The following is a 26,209-nucleotide window of genomic DNA, read 5'->3' as shown; positions in this document are numbered from 1 at the left end:
GGCAGCAGCGTCTCCCGCGCACACAGCGCCAGTCAAGGGGCGTGGGCAGCGGGACGCGTGGACCAGCCCGCGCTGCAATAAAGAGCCAAACAAACCCGTGGCGCCGTTGCAAGTCCTGAACGGGGCCGCAGCTTCACCGATCTGTACCCCAGGCCCTCCCAGCTCGCTGCCATTATTAACCCCCTCGCACAGGGCATCTTGCCCATGCCGAAAGCCAGGCAGAGGCTGCAGCTCTCAGGGCGCTCGCAGGGGCCACAGCGATGCCAGCCACACTGCTGTCTGAAGTGCAGAGTGCCCCTGTGCAGCAGAGCTCCAAGAGATGGCGCCTGGAGCCCGGGAAAGACGGAGCAGCGCCAGGCCCGCAGTGCCCTCCCTGCCCCGTGGCTCCCTGCCCCGTGGCTCCCCCAAACCAGGGGGGCTCCTGTCTCTGTGCAGGTGGCTGCTCCCAGCACGTGCCTTGGCCTCCTGGTACCCCCTAAAAGCAGACTGGTTTTGCAGTACAAGCCCAACTCGAACTAATTCCCCAAGCACGGGTCGTAGCGTGTACCTCCTACTTGGGCTCCTTCTAATCCATGCACTGCACAGTGCCCCGACAGCTGAACTGCTTCGGGGAGATCTGCTGGTGGCCCAAGTGCACGTGGATCTCGGCAGGTCCTGTGCCACCAGCCCGCGCTGCGGTCAGGAGCTGCAGCTTTGTACACGGGTTGTCCTTCACACTGAGAAAATGGAATGGATTTTACAGGGTTTTTTTTTTTTTTCCAAGGGGGAAAGAGAGAGAGAGGTTGGGGAGAAGAATGAAACCTAAATACAAGTGGAGAGAGGCACATGCAGAAAGATCCAAGTGCCAAGCTTTTTCACAGGTGCCCTATAAGACCCTAGAGCTGAGCATTACACAGCTCAGATTGCTGTGGAAACAAATATTTCCCGTGACACAACTCAGTGTAAGGAGCAACTTATAACTCAGTGCTTACCCATTTCCTGAGCGTCTGGGAAAGCAGAGGGAAGTGGTACAACTCTCCAGCTATCACACAGCAGTTTTGCTTTCATTCACTTGAATAATTCAGCGTGGTATCTCGCCAGATGATTTCTCTGAATTTGCGCAATGCTGGCCCGTAATTGCGTGGACACGATGATAAACTGCAAATTATAATAGCCTGCACTCTGGTTTTTAAATGCTGACAGAGGGAATTTTGGTATGACGCTTCAGATCTGCTCTGGAAATAGCAGTAAATAAACTAAATCAATACAAAACAAGCAAAGCTCAGGGAGTGACACCCAGTCTGAAAAGAGAAAGCTCTGAAAGAGGCCTAGGAATAATGGGCAGAATTAGAGGGAATCAATTCAAAACTAATTAGGGACCCCTAGTAATTCCGCCGAGGGCAGAGCTAGGAGGCAGGAACTGCAACACTCCCTCCGACCTCAGCTTCAATGAGCAGTGACCTGCCAGGGCTGTGAATCCCCCCGTCCTCAAGCGCCAGCACAGGGCGAGAGCCTGTGACGGAGGGCAATGCCACCGCAGGAACCAGCCCCGTGGAGATCAGGCAAATCTTCCTGCAGCGAACCCGTGCTCCTCCTGCAGAAGGAACGCGGTCGGGTGTCTCCGTGAACCCTAGCAGGCAGCGAGGTTTCCTGTGTTGGAAACTATGCGACAAGATGCTCAGCTCACAGGCATCTCCGTCAGGTGGGTCACGGCCCTTCCTCCTCAAGCGAGACATTAAATTGAAGCCCTCCCTCCCCACACACACACACTTACTATTCTTAAATGCTCTTGCATGACTTTTGAGGGCCCAAAGAGGTGTTGGAGTCCTTACGAGCCTCCTCAGGTAGCAGATGCTGCTCTGTAAAACAGGCCACTGACAACATTCTGTCTTAACATTTAGCTGAGAGATCTGACCCGCTCCTTCCAGCTATTTGCCCCCGTTTGCCACCTCTGCTCAGGACAAACTGTGAGCACACGGGCGCTCACCTCTGGAAGCTCTCGGAAGCTCTTGGCTGCTCCTTATTTAGTCCTTTTTCCAGCTCAGGGCCAGTTTGAAGAGCAAAGGAGTGATCCTCACAGCTGAGCCGATGCTGAGCCTTATTAACAGGGCCTCGGGGGTATCAGGTTAAAGGCCACCTTGTACAAAGAGGGTGGCCGAGTGGACCCCCGAAACGCTGCTCTGTCTGCAGGGGGCCAAGTCACTGAAACCAAGAGCAATCCAGGCTGCCCCAAGGATGTGAGGCCAGCAGCAGCACTGCGGTCAGGATTTTGCACCTCTTCCGCACACAAGAAGGCTTGGAGAGACAAGCCCTATCTGCTTGGAAGCCCAGGTGCGACAGGCACCTTTGCTTTCCCTCAGCTGACTATTAATATGTTGGGGGGAATAAATATCTGAAGTAAAGAAAGCCTCATTTCACCTCAGGAAGTACTTTCTGCTTGAGACTGAATGCAGCTGTAGTGCTGGGAGCACCTAAGGTGAGTCCAGGAAGCGCCTTGGATGCCGTTAGATGTTGGCCAAAGAGCTGCAATCGCGTGCGGAGGGCACGGGCCCCTGGAACAGCTCCTACCGCACATCATCCCACCTCATGCCTGTGTTCGTAGGCCTCAAGGCCGTCTTGGAGTCCCGTAATTCATACCTAGCATTTTACCCCGTCCTGCATTTGAAAAAGCAGTAGGAAGCTCCAGGCAGCTGAGCACCACCCTGGCAAGCAGCAGCAGCAGCGTCTGATTTCTACTCCATGTCACAAACATTTAAATCATCAACTCCTTGCTAAGACTGGGGCTGTTTGCACAGGATCAAGGGAGCCTTGCCATGAAATAACGCACGGGGAAGGGTACAGGGCGCTCCTTGCATGACTGCTGCAATCCTGAGAGCTCGGCACCGTCCCCGTGAGCCCTGGGTGCTGCTCCCACCTGTCCAAAAGCCAGAGGTGCTGCACGTAATGCCAACAGCCTCCCTTTGCCGGTGCCGAAGGGTGGATGGGGAGCGAGATGCGGCTTGCTCGCATCCACGGGAGCAGCCGCAATCCTGGGCCAAAGCACAATGCATGACCCCCGAATTTGCGTGTTTTGTGGCCACTTGCCCTCCCTGTTTCTAGCCTGGGGGAAGAGCCCAAGGATGGCCTGCAAGGCACAGACCAAAGCGACAGCGGCTGCTGCCAAGCAGCCTCCTCACCCATGCTAACGTGCGTGCACAGCTCCCGCCGCGACGGAAAACGGGGGTTTGGGGCGGCCGTTCCTCAGGCTCTGCCAGCCCATCCCGGCCCGCTGGGGCTGGGAAAAGCCTCCCGAGCCGCGTCACTCTGACCACGCGCACAGCGCCTCGGCCGCCCGTGGGCTGCGTCCGTGTACGGGGGGATTTCAAGCGCTGGGAGGAAAGGGGATAGTCATGGGGAAATGCCACCGGTGAGCGGCGTGGGAAGGCGGCGGGTGCAGCGCTAGATCAAAGACCGCACTAATGTGTCGTAATTGGAAAATACTCAGGGAGGCAGAAAATTAGATGTCCCAGGTCAGTGTGACACTACCAATGGGAAAAAAAAAAAAAAAAAGAGGACTAAAGAAAAAAGAAAACAGACGGTTGGCCTAAGAGGCAGGCGCTGGGTGCAGAAGGTGACGTTCCCAAACATGACAAGATGAAGCTGTTGTCACCTCCATGCACTTGTCTTTCAGAGACGCAGAATGAAGGACCTCTCCATCAGCACGCGGAGACCTCCAAGCGTGGAGGTGAGACACAGGGCATTTCCAATCCACTCATAGAGGGAACCAACCGGAGGGTTTACAACACCTATATTGGACATCAAACAGGTCGTTTGATTCAGAAGGTGCAAGAAAGGCTATTTCAGGTGGCTACCACATACCAACGATTTCAAGGACCTGTTTTGTTTTGCAGGACTTGAGGTTTCCATCCTCGGTGAACGCTGCAGGTTACCACAAACCAGCAGTTTCCCGTGTTTTGTCCTTTGCCTTTTTTTCAGGGAGGAAAACAGGCCAGGTTTGCAATGTGGTAGAAATGTGCCCTTGATCTAGTCAGAAGCGTTCAGCCACTTCTCAGACCGCTTTATCAAAATAACCTGGAATGTTTTACTACTGCCACAATGGCTCCAAGAGGGAAAACCGTACTGTCACCATTCCTGTTTCTGTTCTGCATGCCATATATTCTGACATTAAAAATGCAGAAAAAGGACATAAACAACACTAAGAGTATTATCACTTTTTACTACTAAGAGTATTATCACTTTTTTTTTTGCTTTTCTCTGATATTTCATTCTGAAATTAATTTATCACGGGCAGAAAGGAAACTCTGGGTTGGAAAGATGAGCCAGCATGCATGCTGGTCCTGTCCACCCCGACATGTGCTTGAGGAACCACCCATCTGCAACAGGACGTGCAGAGCACAGCCGAACTCAGTGGTATTTGGGAAAGAACAGGGTGACTCAAACACGAACGTCTCCAACAGGAGCCAATGCGTTTGGTTTGGTGCTGTGCACGCGACTGACCCATGAGCGTGGAAAACATCCGTCATGTTTTACAGGTTCTGGGGCAACACGTTGAGCCTCTTTCCCCTGCCCTAGCACAGAAGGATGCCAGTGAGGATGGAGGGGATTTGTGTAACGTGTTGTAACTGGCGCCCTGTGCTTGCCAGAGAAGGCCAACTGCAAAACCCCTCGAGCAACCAGCTCCCTCACGCGCCGAATGTCTTACCTGTCCCGAGCAGCTTGCCCCATGCCCCACGGCGATGCGCGACGGCCTCGTGCACGCCCGCAGCAACGTACCCTGCCTGGGAAGGACGTGCTCTGCTCAGAAACCACCTCGGGTCCATCCGCCAAGCTGACATGGCTGGGGGTCTGCTCCCGGCTTCACCGGCACGCACAGCGGCTGCTTCCTGTAGCGCGGTGCATCGTGGCCGTCCCCGGCGCAGCCCGGCGCTGCTGCCGCGGCCCGGCCAAGCCGTGCTCCTCTCCGGTGCACCCTGCCGGGTCCGTTCAAGCGGATCTCGGAGCTCTCGCTTTCAGCTGGCAGGCGGCAGAGTGTTCAGAAAGGCCGCCGAAACCCGAGCGGAGCTGACGGGCATCAGCTGCCACGTGTATTGGGTATCGGGGCCACCAGGCTGCTGCCAGGCTTTCACCTGTGGAACATAGATCACAGGCCTGAAAAATTACCTATGAGAAAAGCACTTTTGTGTCCGGTAGGGGCCGCTTGGAAGAAATCCAGCCTAGGATAGAAAGTAGCAGGGTTGCTAGCACATCCTGTGAGACTTAAGAAGAGATTGCTTTACCTGCTATTAAGTTCCAAGGATTTTAAGTTCTTTGGGAGTTGACCCTATGAGACGCTGTCATCAAGCTAAGCATAAAAGCATTGCATGTTCTGATTCACCAGTATGGAGAAGGCCTGACAGAGTGTGACCAGGTCCTAAAATAGAGACCTGACCCTTTTGAAAAATAGCCGGCCCCTCAGCCAACCTCGGACGCTTCGGAGCCGCACGCTCGCTCGCAGCCTGCTCTCAGCGCCGGCCGCCCGCGCGCCGTGTGCCGTGGCCGTCGTCCACGCGCGCCCAGTGTCGCCCTGGGCCTCGTCCGGGACACCAGGCCCCTGGTCACCCAGTCCCCTCTTTGCACAGAGGGGGATGCACCTCAGTCTGCCAAGTGCATTTCGTCAAATTCATCCTTTATCCTAATGCTGAACCACCTAGGTGCTCAACTTTGAGATAACATTTAAGCGCTGGCTGTCATGATCCCCGGGGACGTGTACGAGGCATTTATTGGCCTAAGAAACCACACGCATTGGCCCTCAGGAGGATATTCATATGTGGTTTAATCTGCCCACTCCTTAACTTCTCCAGACTTCCTCTTTCTTTTCTCCTTAGTGCTTGTTCCCAAGTTCCCAGATATGCAAGACGGTCCTCTGAAATTTTCTCCCATTTTTCTCACAGCTGAGTTGCACTGAGATCGCCCGGGCAGCCCAAAAGAGTTTCCCTTTACAGCACAACGATGGTCAGGCAGCCAAAATCAGGGGGGCACAAAGTCACCGTTTGCCATCAGAGGCCAACACAGGCAGCTTGGGAGATGCCAACCGATTAAGCCAGCCTGAAAATCACTTAAGACCCTTATCAGTAAGGGGACAGATGTAGTATTTCATGGAGTGCATTTTTTTTCATTCTAAATCCTCTGTGGTTTTTCTGTACTTCTAAATCTGCCATAGTTGCCCCGTGTCCGGAGAAGGAAAATGGATGGATACGCTCATACTTCTGCTAACACCTATTAAGGTAGTGTCTCACCCCTTTGGGTGCCTTTTCCAAGGGAACTATTTGTCTGTGGCTGCGTTTACCTTTCCCTGAGAAAGCTGGGTCAGCGGGCAAAGACTAATTAGAAAAGCCTAAAGGCTGCTCTTGATCTTTTTTTTTTTTTTTTCCCTAGGGCCAAGTTTCTTAATATCAGCGCTGAGGATTTGCCTGGTGGAGCTCTGGCCTCACGGGTTTGTGCGGAGGCCTGAAAATCCGTCCCCAAATCACATGAAGGCCATTAGTGTGTAATCCCTCAGGCTAATGGCATTAAAACTCAGCGAGAACCTGCAGGTTGCTCGCAAGCAACTTGCCTTGGTTTAGCAAGGGCCTACACCAACCGCTGAGCAACCAGCACAAGGCAACAGGCATCAAACTCACAGGTCCCAAAGCTCCTGGCGCTGCTGCCCTCGCAAGCTGGGAAGCTCCGGAGCCAATGCTGCTCCCACTGGCACGCGCGCCCGTACAGATGCTGTGAGGCAGCACGAGGCTTAGTTAGCTGTAAGATTCAAAGAGAAGCATTAAACCCCTCGGGAAAAAAAAAAAAGTGACATCAAGTCCACGTCCTTTGCTTAACCCCCGGTCATTAAGCGCTATTCAAGGAGGAGGAAAATCCTGTAAGATCACTTAAAAGAACCTCATTGCGCTAAGTTCATCACCCTAAAGACCCTTTTTTCCTGTGCCAGACCGCTGTTGACACAGAGTATCTCTCCCCACTGATGAGCACGTGTACAGCCTGGGTTCTTTAAGTACACGAGATTCCCAGAGGAGCTAGTTTATTTACAAGGGCAGAATTTTTAGGAGATCATTGCTACGTACGTGTGTTTCGTAGTGGCTGCGGTTCCTGCAGAGCACGCGCTCCTCTACCAGCAGCCAGGGCCGCGGGGGAGCTGCAGCGGCTACAGCAGCTCAAAGCCAGGCTCTCCTGGGCCCAGCTTTGGGGCCGCCAGCAGAGCGGCGCTCATGAAAACCCCCACGCGTGAACTCAGGGGCTTCTGCCTCCCCGGGAAGCCTTTACACCAAAGCGTGCACGTGCAAAACGAAACCGATACCTGTCCTGTCAGAATGCAGCTGCTGGAGCTGGAGCCAGCCTCTTTGTGAGAATCGGGGCGACCACGATAAGTAGCCCAGGACTTTGGAAGACAAAGACACAGAGGACCGCAGAGATCATTCACAGAAAATGATCCGAGGCTCTTTAAATATTATTACTCATTTTTTTTCCACCGTGGCACTAGGCATCTTTCCCAAATATGAGAAACACAGTTTCCCAAGAAATAAGCAGTGAAATGTTTGGCTCGGTGGAGTTCATGTTACTGCTTTACATTAGAGGCCTCAGGCTGGAGAGGCCTTGGGAGAGGTCCCTGGCTGAGGGCCCACCTCCAAAAGCAGCTCCCTTCCCTCATGACCCAAGGGGCGAGAAGGATTTTGCCCAGCTCTTAGAGAAAGAAACCTCAGAAATCCTTAAATTACAACAACAACAAAAGCTGCATATCGAGCGCACACCCTCTCCCTCTCGTTCATTCCACGCATCTCCCAGGGCTTTTATCCAAGCGAGATGTTTCTCCCTCCTCTCCCAATGGGGCTCCGGGAGTGGGACACCCAAGCCCCAGCCAAGGGCTAAGTGTTCCCCATCCGTGGGACGGGTCTGCAGCACCCAGCTGGGTTACACATCCCTCCCCATCCCTGTGGCCCGCGGGTGGTTTCTCATCTGCTGGCTGCCCCATGTCGGGTGACGGCACCAGGTTTACGCAGGCTTAAAGCAGAGACTTTATCATGCTGGTTTTTAACAGTGAATTTTCTGTTTCTGTGCAATGTAATTACCCATAATTTCATACTGCCAGATGAAGGATAGCAAGAACGGTGCCTTTGCCCCAGTCTGACAACCCCTTTAATCCATGTGATTTGTTTAGTGTGCAGTGCCCAGTGCGGCGCTGAAGATACCCTCCAGCTGACATCATCGCTCAAGTGATTTCTAAGGAAAAAACAGTCTTGGCCCCACCTTTGACCACAATTATCTTGGCCAGCAATTTTATCAAAGGACTTTGCAGCGTAAGCGCCCGGTTTTCCAGTGCGCTGAACTCCGGCAGACCTGCAGCTACGGCCTCGCGGGCTCACAGCTCTGAGCAGTGTCCAAGACGGCGTCTCTTTTCGTAAGATACTTGACCCATCACAGCAGCTACCCCACACTTTGGCCTCACTCGGGCATCTGTGTGTTACTGCTCCTCTAAGGAGAGGTCAGTTTTGGAGAACAGAGTGCCCTGTAAGCCTGAGCGGACGCCACTGACTCAGCTCTGTGCCCAAACCCACCTTTTATTGCTGCCCTCGGTGCTTTCAGATGCGCAGTTTTGTCCGCTCATATTTTTGCACATGGCAACAGTTAAAGCTTGGAGCGACCTTTGGGGTTTCCAAGAAAAATTGTAGGAAGGCAGCAACAAAAGTAAATAAAGTCTCCTCCACCGCACGCCTATTTCTAGGAAATGTGTTGATGGATTAAAAAAAAAAAAAAAGTTGGCCATAGTCCATGCAGACCCATCTCCATGAATTTCAGGGGGAGAAGCATGTGCTGAAATACCCTGGGAAAATTACCCAAGCCTCCCAGGCCCTGCAGGGAACAAGAGCAATGCCGAGCTCTCTTTTGATGGCGTTATGCCCTAATCCTCTTATATCCACATCGCAAAACTTCACACGCTGGCAGGGGACTTACTACGCACTTGAGAGGACAGAGCGTTTTGGGAGGGAGTAAATGTCAGGCAAACAACATCCATGTGGAAGATCAACACGTGGCACCGGGCATTGCTCTTGGCCCCAAGACCCTCACCACTACCCAAACCCACCAAGCCCCACAAAGACGATGGGGTGTGTCGAGGTGCTGAGAAGATCTGTTGCCACCCATGAGGCCATGGCACCTTCTGGCCTTCAAGCCTTGGGTCAAACCTCCTCAAGCCGGCAATGAGGGCAATGATATTTCAGCTGCTCAGGCTCGACGTCAGAGCCAGACACCGAATTTGAGCCCCAAGGCGCTGTTGATGGAGCAGAGTGGCTCCGGCCAGGACCAGGACAACCCGCAGGGATCTGCTCCATCCAGGTGAGGGATGAAGCATAACGGGAAACAACGGTGGAACAGGAGCAGAGGGGTGATTTCTACCTCTGCTCACTTGCTACGTCCGTCTGTCTCATCCACCAAAGCCACCACGTTTTGCCAGTAAAAACATGCCAGACAATACTGCCTACCTCAACACGAGGCTTTGAGCAGTCACATGAGCGTTCTCTGGCCCCATATTTATTTACTGAAGGTGTTTTTTGCATTGGTGCTTGGGCTTCCATTAGCTTTAATTATGTATGAAAAAAAAGAGCCAATTCTGCATCCTCCTCCCCGCAGACTAATTAGGCCAGCGATTGAGTAAAGCCATTAAAGAGATTGCATCCATTATTAAGCATTTCATTTCAGAAATGGACCATGGCTCTGGAACACCTCTCAGGACTGTCCCGGAGCCAAGGGGTGTCTCGACAGGGCTGGTAACGCTTTTCTCCAATGAGTAAAGCAAGGAGCAAACAGAGAGGCACGGAGGCAGCAGTGAGGCAGGCGAGGCCTGCGCGCTCGAGTCAATGCCAAGCGGCTCTTTGCAGGACAGCAAGTGACAGCCAGGGGTGAGCAAGGTCAACGAGCGCCTCAGGTGACTTCCCCAGGCTTTGGGGCAGACGCCTGTTTCCTGCTCACCTGTGACTCGTTCTTCCATCCCTTTCTGTCATGCTCCCTCCCTTTTCCCCAGGTTTGCTGGAGACGGAAGCGAATGGCTCCATTTCCAGTGCGCATCGACAGCCTCTGCTCCCACACCTTGGTCCAGAGGACGAGTCAGTCCCCAGCGTTTCCCGTCTCGTGGCACACACAGAGCGTATGTCACCAGCCCCTCACGTTCTCATCTTAACCCCTGTAAGCCACATCCTTCAACCGGGTGAGAGCTTTTGACGTGGAGATGAGCAATCCTGCGCTGAACAAGGGGGTGATCCAGTGGCGTCACCCCCCGACCAGGGTTGTCCCCTGATTTCTGTGCTAAATGTGCATGTACCTCTGGTCTGCACATCCCTGGGTGCCTTACGGGGCAGAAGGGGCCTTGTCTGGCACCCAGGCTGTGCATCCAACATGCCCCCACGGGCAGAGGGCAGCTCGGGCAATCAGGAACATCCCTGTCAGACCGATTGGTCTTTGCCACGTTGTGCGCGTGCCTGCTCCCAAGGGCCCTGTTTGAGCAGCTTGCTTTCCCCCCTGCTTTGCATCCCACTTTTTCTTTCCGGGGGTGGGAGAAAAATTACAAGCGATTTATGTATCACGAGGCCCTTCTGAGAAGAGGCCTGCGACATCTCCAAGCCCCCCAGCTGCCTCTTTGGGCATCGCTCCCAGCAGCGCCTCTCATGCGACCCCAAGCAAGACTCGGGAGCACAAGCGGGAGCAGAGTCCCACGATCCTGGTGAGAGAGGAAAACTTTTTTAATTAAGAGGCATCATTGTTTCTCACATCTGCTAAAAGAAAGCTCAAGTAACTTCCTCCAAAAGGAGCAACAAGCATGACCCCGAGCAGCCACGCTGCTGCTGGATGCCGTTATTTGCTGCTTTATTCAAGGTTATTAGATACTGTGAATTGCTCCTCATAGCCTCCCCCAATATGGCTGTGCCTGTGTCCCACTGCTGTGGGGTCAGGCCAGCCTGGCTACCCCTGCAAAAGACACCTCGGCTGATGGGGGGTTGTTCTTTCAATGGAAAAGAATGGAGAAAAAAGCCCCCCAGATGTCTTTAATAAAGCCTGTTGACTTCTGAGAAACTAGGGGATAGCCAGGACATTCAAAAACAGCACAGAGACTACTGGTAGCTTTGCCTTCCTCAAAAGGAGGAAAGAAAAAAAATACATATATATACACATTCATAACTGTTCAGAGTTTATGCAACCCGGGACTGCTTACTTGGCAAGAAAAACACCCCTGAGATATTAGTGTTCTCTCCACTGCCAAAGAGGGCAGAAAACACTTTTGTTTTCTACTCTCTTTCTACTCTGTTTTCAAAACTCTGTTTTGCTTCGCTTTCAGTTGAGCCTGGTCACGGTGATGGACACGGTTTCCACATGGGAGCTTTCTGGGACCCCTGTCTGCCCGCACAGTCTCACATGCGTCACAAGGACCGGAATTGCAAAACTTCCTAATGCCAAAGCAGGCCGAGCAGAGCGGGCGCAGGGCACGTGGGTGACATGTCACGCAGAGCCACGAGTCGCTCCCTTGCCCGATAAGCACCATGAAGCTGCGACAGCACAAGCCGCACTGATTGCCGGGCGGTTGCAGGTATCATTAAACAGTAGCTCACTTGAAGCCCGTTATCATGGGAATAACAACATTACTGATAGCTGTGGACCGCGTGCGGGGAGAAAGAGGAGAAAGGGCGAGCCTAGGGACACACCAGTGCCTGTGTGATGCTGGCAGCCTTGACATAACGCTGCCCCCATCAATGGCATTCTCAAAAATAAGAAAAGAATCAAACAAACAAACAGCAAGTTCAGCCATAGTCAAGTCCCCCACAGCCCAGCGGGCCATCATGGCTCGAGGTACGAGTTGGACAGCAAGATTTCTGATCAGGCATCGGCTTTCCCCCAAGGCAATAGTGCTGGGCAGCCGCCAAGGACTCTGCAGGCGCTGGGAAAAAGGGAGCAAAATCCTACCCATCCCAAAGGGGTGGGAGACAGAGAGCGAGGCTGCTGCAGGGGCGCCCAGGCAGCGGTGGAACAAAACAAGAGAATATGCACAAGAAACCTTTTTGGAGAGGGCCGTCCAGCCGAGCAAAGCACAGGCTCCTGTGAAGAAGGGAGCGTGCAAGTACAAGGCATAGGTGACATGGTGGGTTTTCCTCAAAAATACATAAATAACTTGGTAGGCCTGGCCCCGTGTGCTGCTGCGCATCAGTCACCAGGGCAGCTGGTGGCCCCACTCCCACTGCCCAGCTGAAGGGCCATCCCTTGGAGCACACGCTCCCGTTGCAGGGGACTGAGCTTAGTCACCGGCGCTGGCTCAGGGGCCAAGCGTAGGCTGGGAAGCGTCTTGTGTTTGCTTTTAAAAGCGATTACCAAGATTAGGTCCATAAAAGCATAAAGTAGCTCGTAGATGCCCAAAATAGGTTTATCAGTGTTATCTGCTCCTTGGGCTACTGACTGCATGGACTGCTCTGCTGCCTGCTCTCCTCATGACCCATTTCCCTGCAATTAAGGCCAGGGTTTGCGCTCGCAAGGCCGATTGTCCCGGGCTGGAGCACCTTGGCTCCAGCTCGCACCTCGTTGGGACACGCACAGTGCAGGCGCCACAAGGGGAGCAAGGGGTGTTTTGCTCCTTGTTTAGGATGTGGCTTGCCCGAAAAGCCCACTGAAGGGAGATCCTTTGGTGAAACGCCTCAGGTGTATCATCCGGAGGTGGGCAGTAGTGTGTAACAGAGCGACTCGGAGCGCAGGTGATACTCAGGGCACAGCTTTTGTCCTGGCTTTTCAGCAGCTATAAGGAATTACCCACTGTCATAATTCTGTTATCCCAGTGGTAACTACCCACCATATAAGTGAGCTACCATCCCAAGACACTTTTCCTGCCCTCAAACCTAAATGGATATTGGGCCATGTACAATTTTTGGTGACACCCTGAGCGGAGAACTGAGCTTACCAGATCTCAAACACAAGAGCAGACAGGAAAAGGATTTGGAGACCTGCAGCTTGTCCAGGCAGCATAATTACATCCAGACATAGCCTGTATTTCTTACTAAAGGCTTAAGTTAAGATACATATGTGCATTTTAAAGAGCACTCTCCTCGCTGGTGGCTGAAACGCACAGGATTTAGGCAGCAGCTGGCAGGACCTTGGAGCTACTTACCTGGCAGTGGGTCCAGGGAGGCTTCCCAGCACTGTCCCATGTTGCTCCTGGCTGCCCTCCAAGTCCCATCCTGCTTCTGCCCGCTCTGTGAGGGGCCCGGTGCAAAGCTTGGCACCCCTTGGGCCAGCTAAACTAACACGCGCTGCAGCTCCTGGGCTGCGCTCTGCCGCCTAGGCCCGCTGAGGTGACCTCGCGACACCGGCCCTTGTGGAAACCGCCTCCCACAGCTGCCATTCCCCTGCATGACACCAAGGGGACAGAGGGACCAGCAGAGCTGGGAGCAACTGCAGCAAGTGTGGAGGTCGCTCTCATAGCCCTGATCAGGCACCAACGGGGCCCAGGTGGGCGCTCGTGGCAGGAGCTGCCACAGCTGTGGCGCTGCCTCAGCTGCCGCCTCTGAGGCGCCGCTTGCGCCTCTGCCTGGCTCTGCCCCGCGGCAGCGGAGCCGGTGGCCCTGCCTCTCTCCTAACCATCTCCTGCTGGAGCCGTTTCCCGGGAATTGGCCCCATTTGCTGGTGTGACCTGCCTGGGGATGGCGGCGCAGGGCCCCCTCACCGCCAGCAGCCTCTGATTCCGCCTGGCTTTCTTCAGTGCCCGCTGATGGCCCTGGAAGGTGCCATGGGGGCAAGAGCGACATGGGGATTGCGACTCAGTACTGCGGGACAGCAAGGATTAACAGTCGGGGAGGGGGCGGGGGGGAAGGAGAAAACCCTCTCCAGTAAATGCATAAAGTTACTTTATTTTCAGTATACATTTAATTTTGAAAAATATAAATGCTAAAATATCTCATCATCTTCATCTTTTGATTCCATAAAAGTCACAATAGAAAGCTTCATAAAACTGTAAAATACTATAATGTTATAAGGAATTTCGTGTTTTATATTACTGGAAAAAATCATTTTAATACATTGAAATGTTTTCTGCTTTTTTTTTCTGTTTTGTTCCACCATCTTGATCCACTTCATTTTATACCAAGTTTTTATTCTTTCCTCCAAAGCAAATACAGACTTAAGAGAATTAAAAATAACAATAAAAGTATCTGAAAGTGCGTGTTGATTCAAAAAAAAAAACCCAACAAAAAACAAACCCACAGAAATAAAGTCACGAGTACAAGTAGGTATCGGCCACGATGATAAGCAAGCATGGGCTACGGAGGCTCCCTGCTTCGCAGGTCGGGACACAGCATTTTCCAACAAAAGCCCCAACTCTGAGACAAAGTAAGTTTTTATGTCATTGTCACATGGCCTAATAAGTGCAATAAAACCTCCCTGGGTGGTGGCTTCTTGGTGGTGACTTTGTCCCATCCCTTGTACAAGGTTCCATCAGTGCCCAAGCTCAGGCCATTAAAAAAATCAGAAAAAAAAAAAAAAGAGAGAAAGAACGAGATCAGCAGTCAACACATTTCAAGTACATTTTAACGTGGTTCGAAAGTGGAAGACCTCATTTTCGTGGAGACTGATCACCAGGTGGTGGCAGATGGGGAGACGGGCCCTGACGTGCTCGTGCGGGACAGGCCGGCAGCAGTGGCTGCTTGTGCCTCTGTTCTCTGAGGAAGGACTTTTCTGGACTGATTTCCCTATATTGTAATTTTTTTCTTGCGGTGTTAAGCTTGGAGCTTTCTCGTTTGGATCGCTGGAAAGGAAGGGGATGGGCAGAACCTGATCTCACCCAGGTAGGCCGCACAGGGCACCGTTTCACCCCTGTTGCCGTCGGTGAAAAGCAAATGTAAGCAGGGGGGCCGCATGTGCAGCTGTGCGTGGGCACCAGGGCACCACCACCTCCAAGAGGTGACAGCCGTTTGCTCAAGATCAAGCTGCAACTGCCGTGCTCCAAACCAACCCCTCTGGCAAGCGAAATGCTTCCCGTGGCAGCAGGAAGAAGCCCCCTGCTCCACACTCCTGGCTGTTGGGGTGGTGGCTCACGGTGAGGAGATGCTAGAATTTGGTGTGTCGGGTCTCAGCACCATCACAAAATCCTGCTGCTTCCATGCAAAATGGACTTTGGTCTCTTCAGGGCGGGTGCGAAGGCGGCGCCGCGCCGCCAGGAAGGAAGCCGCGCGGCTCCGGCAGCGCCTTGGTGGGCTATGGAGGCCTGCGCGCAACAAGGGCCACACCAGCGTGACGGGTCAGCTGGGGCTGAGGGACTGGGCTATCCGGGGCACAGCGGGGCGGTGAAGATCCAGGGCCGGTTCCGCGCATGGCGGCAGATGTAGGACAGCACGGATCCGGGAGGATGACGCGGAGCGTCCACCTCGACGGCTAACAAGGGCTTGGGGAACAGCTTCCCCGTGTGCAATCCCATGGTATCTTTTCCTTAAGTGCTTTGCCATTGTGCCCAAACTGCACAGAGGGTGCGGGGACCACTACACGCACCTGTACGGGACACAATTCCCGCCATCCCGCACAGGATCTCACCGGAATGGATGCAACCAGCACCTGTGCCCGGACATCGCTAAGCGCTCCTGTCCTGTCTCCTTCAGAGTAAAGTTAGATTATTTTTTTTTTAAACAATTAAAAAAACAGGAAAGGTAAAACAGATGCTTTAGAGTAGAAGGTGTTAATAATAAAACCAATCCAGCCCTATGCCTTATCCTGGAGATTGCGTGTTTTTCCTTTTGTAAAAATCACATTATATATGGTACAATACATTTTTACAGAAAGCCTGGCATCTAGAAATAAGAGGTAGAACTACTCAAAACTATACGTTTCCTGCTGCAGGAAAAATTCATTTTTTCTTTACAGTAATTAAAAAAAGGTTAAAAAAATTGACAAAAAAAAGTTGTAGGTTAGGCCCCCATAATTTAAACAAAATAATCTAGGAAAATAACACTCTTCAATGTACCTGACAGATTAAGTCCATTAAAGTGTTCTTTTAAAAAAAATTGCATAGGAAAGGGACATTTCAAAACACATGCTACAACAATGGCAATAGTTTGTCTGTGCTGGGAGTGAAGTACCTTTTAGTTTTCCTTCTTGTGTTACTACAAGTACGGGCTTTAAGAGCAAGTTAGTGTTAGCAGCACTTTCCAGCATCTCAGAGCAGTGTAATAAAGACATTGAATTAGCCTGGAGGTCAGTTTGTTCTGCCAGACAAAAAAAAAAAAAAACATACAAACAAACACTGATTCACAACTAAAGTCATGCCAGTTCCTCTGACATTTCACACAGGTATTATATTATATCCTTAATACTTCTTCCCTCTGCTTGAAAATGAGAGAGAGAGAGAGAGAGAGAGAGAGACGCATGCATGTCTAAGTGACAGAGAAGGCAAACACAAGTCTTGGTCAGAGTGGAAAACCAGGGGCGAGGATGGATTAAAAAGAGATGTGCAAGGGCCACGGGTGGAGGGAGAAGTGCAGAACGTCTCATTTGCCTACGCAGGTGGGAAGCCGAGAGCGTTTCGTAATATTTGGCTAGCGACAAAAAAAAAAAAAAAAAAAAAAAAATCCACGTAAGATTTAACAGACAGACAAATTACAAAGTAGTTTCTGTTCCCTTGCTCCTCCAGAAATAACGGCCGTCTTCAGGCTCAAGTTCTATTCTAATTTGAGGCACAACTTTTACTGGAGTTCGTGGAGGGCTGTGTGGAAAAAAGGAGACAGAGGTCAATGCCTGGGCTGCCCCGGGGCTTCTTGCTGGTGCCCGGTGCGTTCGGAAACGCTCAGCTCATCCCGCCGCGCGCCTCGCCACCCAGTGCAGCTGCTGAGCGGCCATTCCCAAAGAAAACTACCATTCACGTAAGAATCATGGTATTATACACACATATTAATAAATATATTATATACATATACACATACAAGACAGTGGGAGTTGGCTTGCAAAGGGAAAACTGCTGATACAAGTGCATCATCCATTGTGGTATCCAGAAAGGGCTCGGGGGCAGAAGCATTAATTTTTTCTTAACTGATTCATCCGTGATGATGAAATTATAATCCCAAAGCATGCATCTCTCATAAGGTCGTTCTAATGAGAGGAACCAAACGCTACCTACATCAAGGGGAAAAACCACTGATTTCACTGACATGGGACCTCCAAATACCTAGTTGTGCTTCACACCCCACTGTGATAAAACTCACAAGCTGCCCTTGAAATAATCTGAGTATTAGCCCTTAGTTTGACACCCCTTCTGATGCCTGGAGCTGTAGATATTTCTTCTACACCTAACGGCCTTTCCTCCCTCCGTGTTTTTTTTTTTTTGAGGAATTGCTGTAGGCAGCAGCGTGCGGGTGCTCACCTTGGCATGGTGTGTGACTGAAGAAAAGGAATTTTTTCAGCATGACGTATGGCGTTCAAGGAATGTTGGTGATTTTTCTCCTGTTGGAGAGAAGAAAAGTCTCTTTGGTCACTGCACACATTTATGGCTTCTCAAGCACAGCCTCAGCACCACTCTCCACACATTTGGCAGTCCCTTTCTGGGCTGACTTCCTGCTATATGAACTTCACAGGTTGCAAGCAAAAATACTAAGATTTTAGACGTCTGCAGTAAGAAGCCTTGAGCTTCCAGTACCACCTAGACTCCTTTGCAGTGAGCAGCACTCAGAAGTGCACAACTATATCTGGGGATAAAGCACTATGAGCAATGGCTCATACCTGGCTGGCACCAGAGGGACATGAAAAACCATGAACATTCCCTTCGTATTTAGCCCGCAAGCACGGGAAGGGCTGTCCCTGGAGCGTGGGAAGCCGCCAGCCATCCCAAAGCCCCAGCATTTCCACGCCCCGGGCAGCGCTCCGAGCTCGGGAATCCCTCGCTGGGGGTTTGGGTGCCCGACTGGGCGTCTGGAAACTCCCAAATTCCTTTCCAGGCAAACTACTTCCTATGTTAGCCTCATTTTGCCACCCTGAGAACCGCATCACTTACCTTTCCTCTATCTCTCTAGTTGCCCTGGGCTCCTCGCTGCAGCATCCTACCTCCCCGCAAGAAAGCAGAGGGTCTGTTTCCTATCTCCTTCCTTTCCTGAGCAGTAGCATTAATTTTTCCTTGATTGTTCCATCCTTAATAATATCAGTGCACCTGATCACGAAATCTCGCATAATGACCTTTAGGATGGAGTTTGTTTTTAGGGCATTTGCACAGTAGGAGGGTCTGTTTGCTTGCTCAAGGTGGACTGCACTTCATCTCTTGGCATTCATCAGCACAACACTGTGGTGTTCTGTATTCTCAGCAGAACATGGAGAATATATAGGGAGTCCAAGATCCAGCTCATTCTTTTTGGCCTTGTTTTACAGTGGGAATCTCTAGGCATTCTTTTATGTATAACCACAGCACGACGTTTATGAGTGTCAAACAAACCTAAATGCTGCTGAAAACCAAGGCACTTGGTCAGGGGACTTGGGACCAACCCTTAATCACAAATGGCATTTTATGGATCTAAGGATGTACATTTTTAAGCCTTACTCCTAGCAGTGTCGTTGAGGGCATCATAGTGGTGCCATTTTAATGCTGTTGCTCATATTTCTCCCTTCTTATCTTCTGACAAAGCAGCACACTATATGTGCTTCAGGATTCAACCTGTTGCTCCTAGTATTTTAAGAAGTCCATGCAAATGCATGAAAGCTTCTCAGCTGCTTCTCCCAACTCCTTTCTTGACAGACAATAAGGACACAAAGTGAAAAGGGCTGAAAAGGAAGACTGCCATAATCAACTGTGGGTAGTAACACAAGGAAGTAAAAAGAAACAGAATAGCACAAAAGCAAATCACCTAAGAAGGGAAACATGTTAATGGGCAAATGATCCCTGCCTTGTAGACCAATGACACACTTAGTTATTCTTTTAAAGTGCTGATTTTTGCAATTGCCTGGAACCTAAGGAAACAAACAGGAAGGGACAGTGACGCAGTTCAGACATGCTGCAAATCCAGAACACGAGGGTGAGTGGGAAAAGCATCAAGCAATCGGCAGAATTAAAGCAAAAAAAAAAAACCCAAACTTGGCAAAGGCCAGAAACTGAGTGCATTGAAGGTTACAGAGAGGAGAGGAGGAGCTGCCATGAGACCTGTTAACAGCTGCATAAAAGCACCAGAAGGAATAGGAAGAAGTAAGCTGGAGGCACCAGAGGGAATAACATAAGCTTTGTAAAGGACAAACTAAAAAAACACAAAACCAAAATCGACAGAGTCCTGCAAATTAAAAAAGAAAAAAATATATATTTTTTTTTAAATAGGCAAGGTTTAGAAAAAAAAATCATTCTCAATCTATCTATCTATGTAGCTATCTAGCTATATATTTTGGTATTGCAAGTCAGAGTCAAGCAGGCATGCAAGAGGTTAGTTCTACTCACTGTCGGCAGGTTTGCTATCACTTAGGAAAGGTTCCTGCTCCATGATGTCCATTGGTATTTTAATACTTGGGACTTTTTCTGAGTAGGGGCAGTCAGACTGTGAAAGAAACGTGTACAAGGTCTTAGAACATTTCCACCACTCTCTCCTACTGTCTCCCACCAGCATAATTATGCTTCAAAAAGCTTCTGTAGGCATGAGGAAGAAAAAGGATTAAAAAATAAAAATTAATTGTTCACCGTAGCTGTCTCCTGGTGTTCACTGGCTCCCCACTGCACCCACTCGCCCTCTTCCTCTACGCTCTGAGGATAAAACAGACCTGTGCCAGGGTTAGCTTCCCTCTCCCCACCTTGCCAGCTCCTTGGCCACCGGTTTACAAGACACCGTCCAGTTCAGCTCAGAGTTGGCTGCAGAGAGCACCTGGGAAAATGCACCCTCCGGAAGAAATGAAAGGGGAATCTCACGGGAAAGGTTTATCCTGCTGTGATTTATTTCTGTAAAATAAGCTTTTTTTTTTTTTTTTTTTTTTTTTCCAAATTGCTCCAAGAGGAAGAAGTTCATGCACAACACAGCTGAGCTTCCTTGAGCTGGACTTTCTCAGCTCTCCCTTTTATTTACGTGACGTCAAGCGATGTCAGTCTCAGTGACACCTCTATTTATACTTAAGCGCTTCATTGAATCCAGGAGCCCTTTAGGAACACAAACAGCTCCAGGCAGAAGGAGCAAATCCATCAGGACGGGCTGCAAGCGCAGAGAAATGCTGCCTGTTTCAACAAGTCTTCCTCCAGGAGAGCTTGCTGCCAAATTCAGCAAGGTTTCACCCAAATGCCCTGCATTTTGGGGCCTAGCACAGGGATGTCCTGTTTGCCCCAGTAACCCACCTGCTAGCACCTAGAAGGTGCTACCAGGAACAACTCTGCTACACTTTCAAATAAAATCAAGTTCCCATAACCACGGAAAGGCTGAGAATCCAGAACTTGGCAATGAAATTAAGGTGATATTGCCCAGAAATCTTTAAATGTGTCTTTGTCCTTGAACTAGTCCTAGCCCTGAGCACAACAGTGCACTGGAGGGGAAGATGTGAAAGTCTGGACGGGGAAACACTGCAGAGGCAATTTGCAGAAGGGGAGAAGAAGACTCTATTGCACATCACTGTGGGCTCTTAGCTAAATGTGCTAGCCCAGGATTTTTTAGCGAATTGGCTGGTCACTCCTTGAGAGAAAACCAAGGGCCTTGATTTGTCTTTCCACACAAGCTAAGGCTTTATATTCAGGAAATCTGGTAAAAGTGAGTGCTGAAAAGAAGACAAAAACAGTTAAAAATACCCAGGCACCAGGCTAGTGTCGTGTGTTATTATAAACAATAAAAGAAATTAGAATATTCTAAGCCACGTGGATCTGGTCAGGTCACTGCATTTAATAATGACATTAGCAGCTACGTTTCCCTATTTCAGTGTCCGATGCAACCTGAGTCAGAGCAAAGAGCAAAGCACGTCACAGAAGAGCATGGACTCTATGTGTTTAGGCCAGAGAACATGAAAGCAAGTCCCTCTCACAATGACAATTCGCACCTTTTTGTCCTTGTAAAAAGAGCATTTCACAAAAGTCAAAAGCGAAGAGAAAGTGCAATATTTTCAGAAGTAACGGAGTTGCTCATGAAAAATACTCTCCTTCTAAAATGTAAAGACAATTATGGGGCAAGAAAGGAGGAGGAGGGAAAGATGAGTAAGACAGCGTGATGAAAAGCATTCTAGCAAAAAGCATGCCATATCAGCAGTTCTCCCCTGCGCTTGTGAAAAGTGTGATTTCATTCTTGGCATTGCAAATACCACCTACCACAGGCTGGTGATGTCCGGCCAAAGTAAGGCAATGCTGAAAAGAAGTTTTGTTTGGGGACCATTTGCTGCAGCAGGTAAAGACTGTCTGAGACTGCCGGTCTGATTCAAAGTGTGCTGGGAAAATTCCCCCCTCAGAGCTGGGGAGGAGCCCGGTGCAGCCACCCAGGATTAACCAGCTACACAGGAGTAATGTGACAAGAGCAGAAAGCTCCTTACATCATCGTTGTCGCTGTCCAGACTGCCTTTCTTCTTCTTCTTTTTCTTCTCATCCTCTTTCTTTTTCTTGTCCTTTTCTGGAATGACGTCATCAAGGAAGCTGAGGTCGTGCTGGGAGAAGAGGTAGTCCATGGCTTTTCTGACTGCTACAAGTGCCAGGATCTGCAAAGGCAGGGAGAGACTTCTCACTCGGTCACGTCTTACCTTTAATTGGGAACATTCTGCTCATTCATGTTGATATGGCTTCGTACTCCCAAACACTTTAATTCTGGCTGTAAATTAACTGGTACAGAACATGGTGAACACCTGGGTTACCTCCAGCAGCTTGAAAATCCAAGCTTGAGAAAGGAGTTAGGACCAAAGTGGCACGGTTTCACACGAGAAAAAACAGGAGTGATGGAGAAGTAACATTACACAACTATCTACAACAGGAGTGATGGACAAGTAACATTACACAACTACCTACAAGTCCTTCGAGACAAAGGTAATCGTTAGCATCCAACTTACAGCCATCACGCAAAATAATAAATTGAAGAGACCCATGATGTGGGTTTCCCATTTATTTTGGGGGACTCAATCTATACACCTGGAGCTACAGGGGCATCCTGAGTAATTTTCTTTACTATTTTCCTCACCCTTGCCCCAGATGTAAAAATTCTTTAGAAATTCAACAAAGGCCTAATGATGTGCTCTTAGGTTTTGCAGAATAAAGTATAATACTATTGCAGCTACATGAAACTAAAGAAAAGGCTTGCTTTATATTTTTTTTTTCTATGCAAGACCTCAATTAAAGGACCTGTGAATTTCACAGTATAAATTATCTTTGTATTAATAGTACTTTCCTTACAAATAAGCAGAAGATTAGCTACCGGCCTGACCTTCGCAGCCAAATTGCAATTTTATAGTCTTTTCCTTCATGAGTGCAAATAATTGAAGTTTGGCCATCAGACCCAGTTACCTTCACTTTTCACTCACCCTTCACTCACCATTCGCTCATTCTGCATCATTACAAGAGATACCAGTAGACTTCCTGCTACCTTAGGTACTGTGGTTTATGGGCAAGAAGAGAGAAAGTCTCTCTCTTCTGCCCATTCAGCTCTGAACAGCAGTACAACGTAATCATAAAAATGCAGTGGAATGGCATTTAAGTGGGAACTGCAGATTTTTTTTAACATCTGCATGTGTTCTAGCAAAAACACGTGGGATTTTCACTTGAATCAGCTTTACTCTAATTTCACTGGCATCAGAGAACAAATGCTCATCTTTGTGTGTCTGGTTTTCTGCTTTCCCTTATTCTTCCTTAAATACAGTTTGTAACTGCACCCACAACTGAGAATGGATTCATTCCTAAATCTGAAGCAAGAGGGATTGGACCCAAATTTCTTGCAGGTATTTCATAAAGCTTAGATTTTGCACCGTGACTATGCACTATGATGCTTGTTAATCGAAAGAGTGAATGTACCTCACAGCTATACACAGAACACTCATATATGAAACACGAATTAACATCACTGTATGAATTCATGTTATAGGAAAAAAAAAAAAGAGGTACATTTCTTTGTTCTTCACTTGGATAATCATTTTGTCCATTTGGTTCTCCTCTTACTGCAGGCCCTGAGTACGTGCACAGCTCTACCATCTCACTCTTGTTTTTGTCAGTGTTGTTTAAAAGCAAGGGAGACATTTTCTGTACAATGACCGGTGTGGACTAAAAAAGGAAAGCTATGAACCTCTCATTCATTTATGGAGCTCAAGGAGAAAACGGCAAATCTAACCTTGGCAGCCAGAAAGGGTCAAAGCTAACTTGACCTTCTTGGAAAAAAATTAACTTTCCAGGCTTGTTTTCCTCCAGAGGATCTCTGTAAAGGCAGCCACAGCAAACAAGAGGATGTGGAGGACATTTGCCTCATGTAATCTTGCGTCAGTGCAATGAACGGAGCACAGAGTCCCAGGCTAGGGGTTACTGCAGTGAGAGAATTTGATCTGCCAGCTTTTGGGAGAGCACGAGGGCGTGTGGAGGGCCCAGACCACAGAAGGGATGCAGGGCTGGAAAAGGTGAAGAAGAACATCACCTACCATGACAGGGAATATTATAGCAGCCACAGTTGACTTGAGAATCCAGAGGAGGGCCAAACACACCACCTGCAGGAACGTGAACAGATGGACCCTGCGCAGCGGGACGTGACGCAGATAGATAAAGTCAGGCTGATGTTTTAGAGGCATCAAGAGCAGCTTCAGACGATCCATGAACTGGGTAGAAAAGGAAAGACAGACAGGCATTTAAGTGAAAGCCCAAAAATGAGTGACAAACAAATTACCAGACCATGACAGGTGACCTTGAATGAACTTGCTTTCCCTCCATAAAGGAAACTCAGCAGAGAACTCAGCCCGACTCTCCTATCCTGAGTAACCTTTTCTTAATGCATAGTCGGCCAAACATTTTAACTCGGTTGTCTTGAGTTAAGCTCCTGCATCTACATTTGGCACCTAAACAGAGACACACTGGAGCCAAGCATCTTTCAAAGTGAGGCTTTCCAAGGCCTGTATTTTAAGCAGCAGGACTTTGTGTGCTCTGATGATCAGCATGTAAACTAGAAAACTAAGATGTCAGGGAAAATAGCTTTGTTGGCTTCAAAATATCTAGCTGGAACCTGCTGCAGCTGTGAATGTAGTGAATTTTCTGTCAAAGGAAGCACTTTGTTGCTCACAAAATAGAGCAAATTAGATGAACACCCAGAATACTGTCAGCATCAAGTCCTGGGTCACTGAAGTGAACCCACATGTCTCTACCAAGAGGCACCAAGAGACATCAAAGCATTGCATTCTCCAAATCAGCTGTGAAGAGCAGCAAACAAAGGTGAGGGCAAACATCATGTTGACAAGAACAGAACTGCACCTAAGCAAAGAATGAGGGGGGCAGACAGCTTTTCAGGCAGCATCACTTGCCCTGGGCTGGATATGATGGACTTGGAGTGAAACCAAAATCAGGATTTCTCACTGAGTGAAAAAACATCCTTGATGGGTTGAAAACAAGCTGCACAGTTCCCTGACCACCTGGGCCAGGGAACACGGGAAATCCTCGCTGGGGAACCAACCCAAGGGTGACTAGTACAATCCCTCTGTTGTCTCTCGCCAGAACTTGGGCCTGCTGCCCACTTCTGACTGATCCTGAAACCAGATTAATCTCCAACCAGTGAATGAAGGCCAGGGCCATTTTAAAGAATACCCAAATAAATTCTCATGGTGCTCCCAGAACACAGAGTCTTTTCCTATTAGAACACAGCCGAGCACTGAAAAGAAAGGGCACGATTAACAGGGTGCCAGAAAGCAACAAAAACACTTCCAGCTTCCTTGCACCCACTAAAGAAACTGCCCTGTGAGAAAGGCTCCTTACGTAATATTTCCTTGGCCACAAAGAAAGGGGCTTGGCTTCCCTTTGGCTGCAAACAGTGGCGTTCCCGCTTGGTAACGCGGCAGAATCCTTCTGCCGCCATAAATCACATTATTTTCCTTCAGCTGGTGACAAACGGCTCCAAAGAGAGACCTAAGCCATGCCGGGAGCAAGCACAGGCTGCCCTCAGCGCCATGGCCAGTGAGCAGGGCATGCGGGGCACCTGCCGCCGCTCACCCAGTATTTGTAAAGGGCTTCTTTGTAACAACCCCGAGGGCAGCGCAGGAGAAGCGGGAGGCCGCGGAGCCGGTTACCGGCAGCCGTCCTCAGGGCCGGACGCGCGGCGTCACTCACCTGCACGCCGTTGAGCGACGCAACGCCCATGTAGAGGAAGACGCCGTACAGCACGGGCATAGGAATAAACTGCGGGGGAGAACAGAGGAGAAAACCCAAAAATGAGCTGCGTACACAGCACAACCTGGGCCCTCGGCGGGCCACAACTGAGCCTGACTTGCCCCTCAGACTGAGAGATGCGGGAGTGAGGGCTTGACGAGCCCTTTCTCTCCTGCATCAAGGTAACTTGGAAGTATCTCCAAGAAAGGAAGGAAACCAAGCCAGCCCAGTCCGAGGTGGCCATCAAAGCAACTGAGAGGCATGGTAGAATGTTTTCAGATAAGCTCCAAATTCCTCTGTGCCTCTTGGGTTTCGCGGGGCTGGAAGCAGAAAGTAGGTAAGAAAAGACAGTATAATCCTGTGATACATCCAACTCTGTAAATCCTGTCTGCTGAAACCTGGCCCCTGCATCCTGGGGGCCCAGCAGGGCACTGGGTGACACCATGGTGACACCACGCTTGCTCCTCAGACGAAAACGCTCCACCGACCCAAAGCGCAGGGCTCCCCTCGCAGGCGAGCAGGAAGGCCGGGCGGCAACGACGCGGCGCCTCACGACAGCCCCGGGTGCCGCTCGCCGGCCGCGCGGAGGCTGCAGTGCCCGGCGGCCGCCGCGGCAGGGCAGGCGCAGCCCGTAACGTGGCTGAACCGGCCCTCGTGCTGGGCCTTATTGATCGCTGACGAGGTAGCGCATGGAGAGCCAGGCAAACAGCCCGCAGGGCCTTGATCCCCATGGAGCCGAGTAACGTCAGGGATGCGAGGGCTGTAAGGCCCCACGAGGCCGTGCGCAAGGCCGCGGGAGATCAAGGCTTTGCCGGGTTTGATTCTCCCTTTCCTCACCCGACTTCCTCATTCCCTATCATCTCCCGCAGCCTTGATGGCCGGTTTATCTCTGCATTGACTCTGTTTGCTTCCTGGAGGGAGTTGCCCTTGTATTTCACATTAAGAGTT

At 50.1% G+C, this 26,209-nt stretch overlaps 1 protein-coding gene across 1 annotated transcript in view; it reads right to left on the bottom strand.

The window, feature by feature from the left end:
- Nucleotides 1–17,398: 17,398 nt before the first annotated feature.
- Nucleotides 17,399–26,209, bottom strand: part of SLC4A4 (solute carrier family 4 member 4) — a 142,828-nt gene continuing 134,017 nt past the window's right edge. The window contains exons 22-26 of the mRNA XM_088531675.1: nucleotides 25,223–25,291; nucleotides 23,554–23,727; nucleotides 21,478–21,639; nucleotides 19,427–19,523; nucleotides 17,399–17,460 (exon numbers count right to left, since the gene is read on the bottom strand). Coding sequence (XP_088387801.1) covers nucleotides 17,417–17,460; nucleotides 19,427–19,523; nucleotides 21,478–21,639; nucleotides 23,554–23,727; nucleotides 25,223–25,291 — 546 coding nt within the window. The 3' untranslated portion in view covers nucleotides 17,399–17,416. The remainder of the gene's footprint in view (nucleotides 17,461–19,426; nucleotides 19,524–21,477; nucleotides 21,640–23,553; nucleotides 23,728–25,222; nucleotides 25,292–26,209) is intronic.

The sequence above is a fragment of the Tinamus guttatus genome, unplaced genomic scaffold (genome assembly GCF_059628265.1).
Source record: "Tinamus guttatus ecotype Peru unplaced genomic scaffold, ASM5962826v1 Tinamus_guttatus_pri_ptg000423l, whole genome shotgun sequence".
Taxonomy (NCBI): Eukaryota; Metazoa; Chordata; class Aves; order Tinamiformes; family Tinamidae; genus Tinamus; species Tinamus guttatus.
This window is presented reverse-complemented; position numbering and strand designations above follow the sequence as displayed.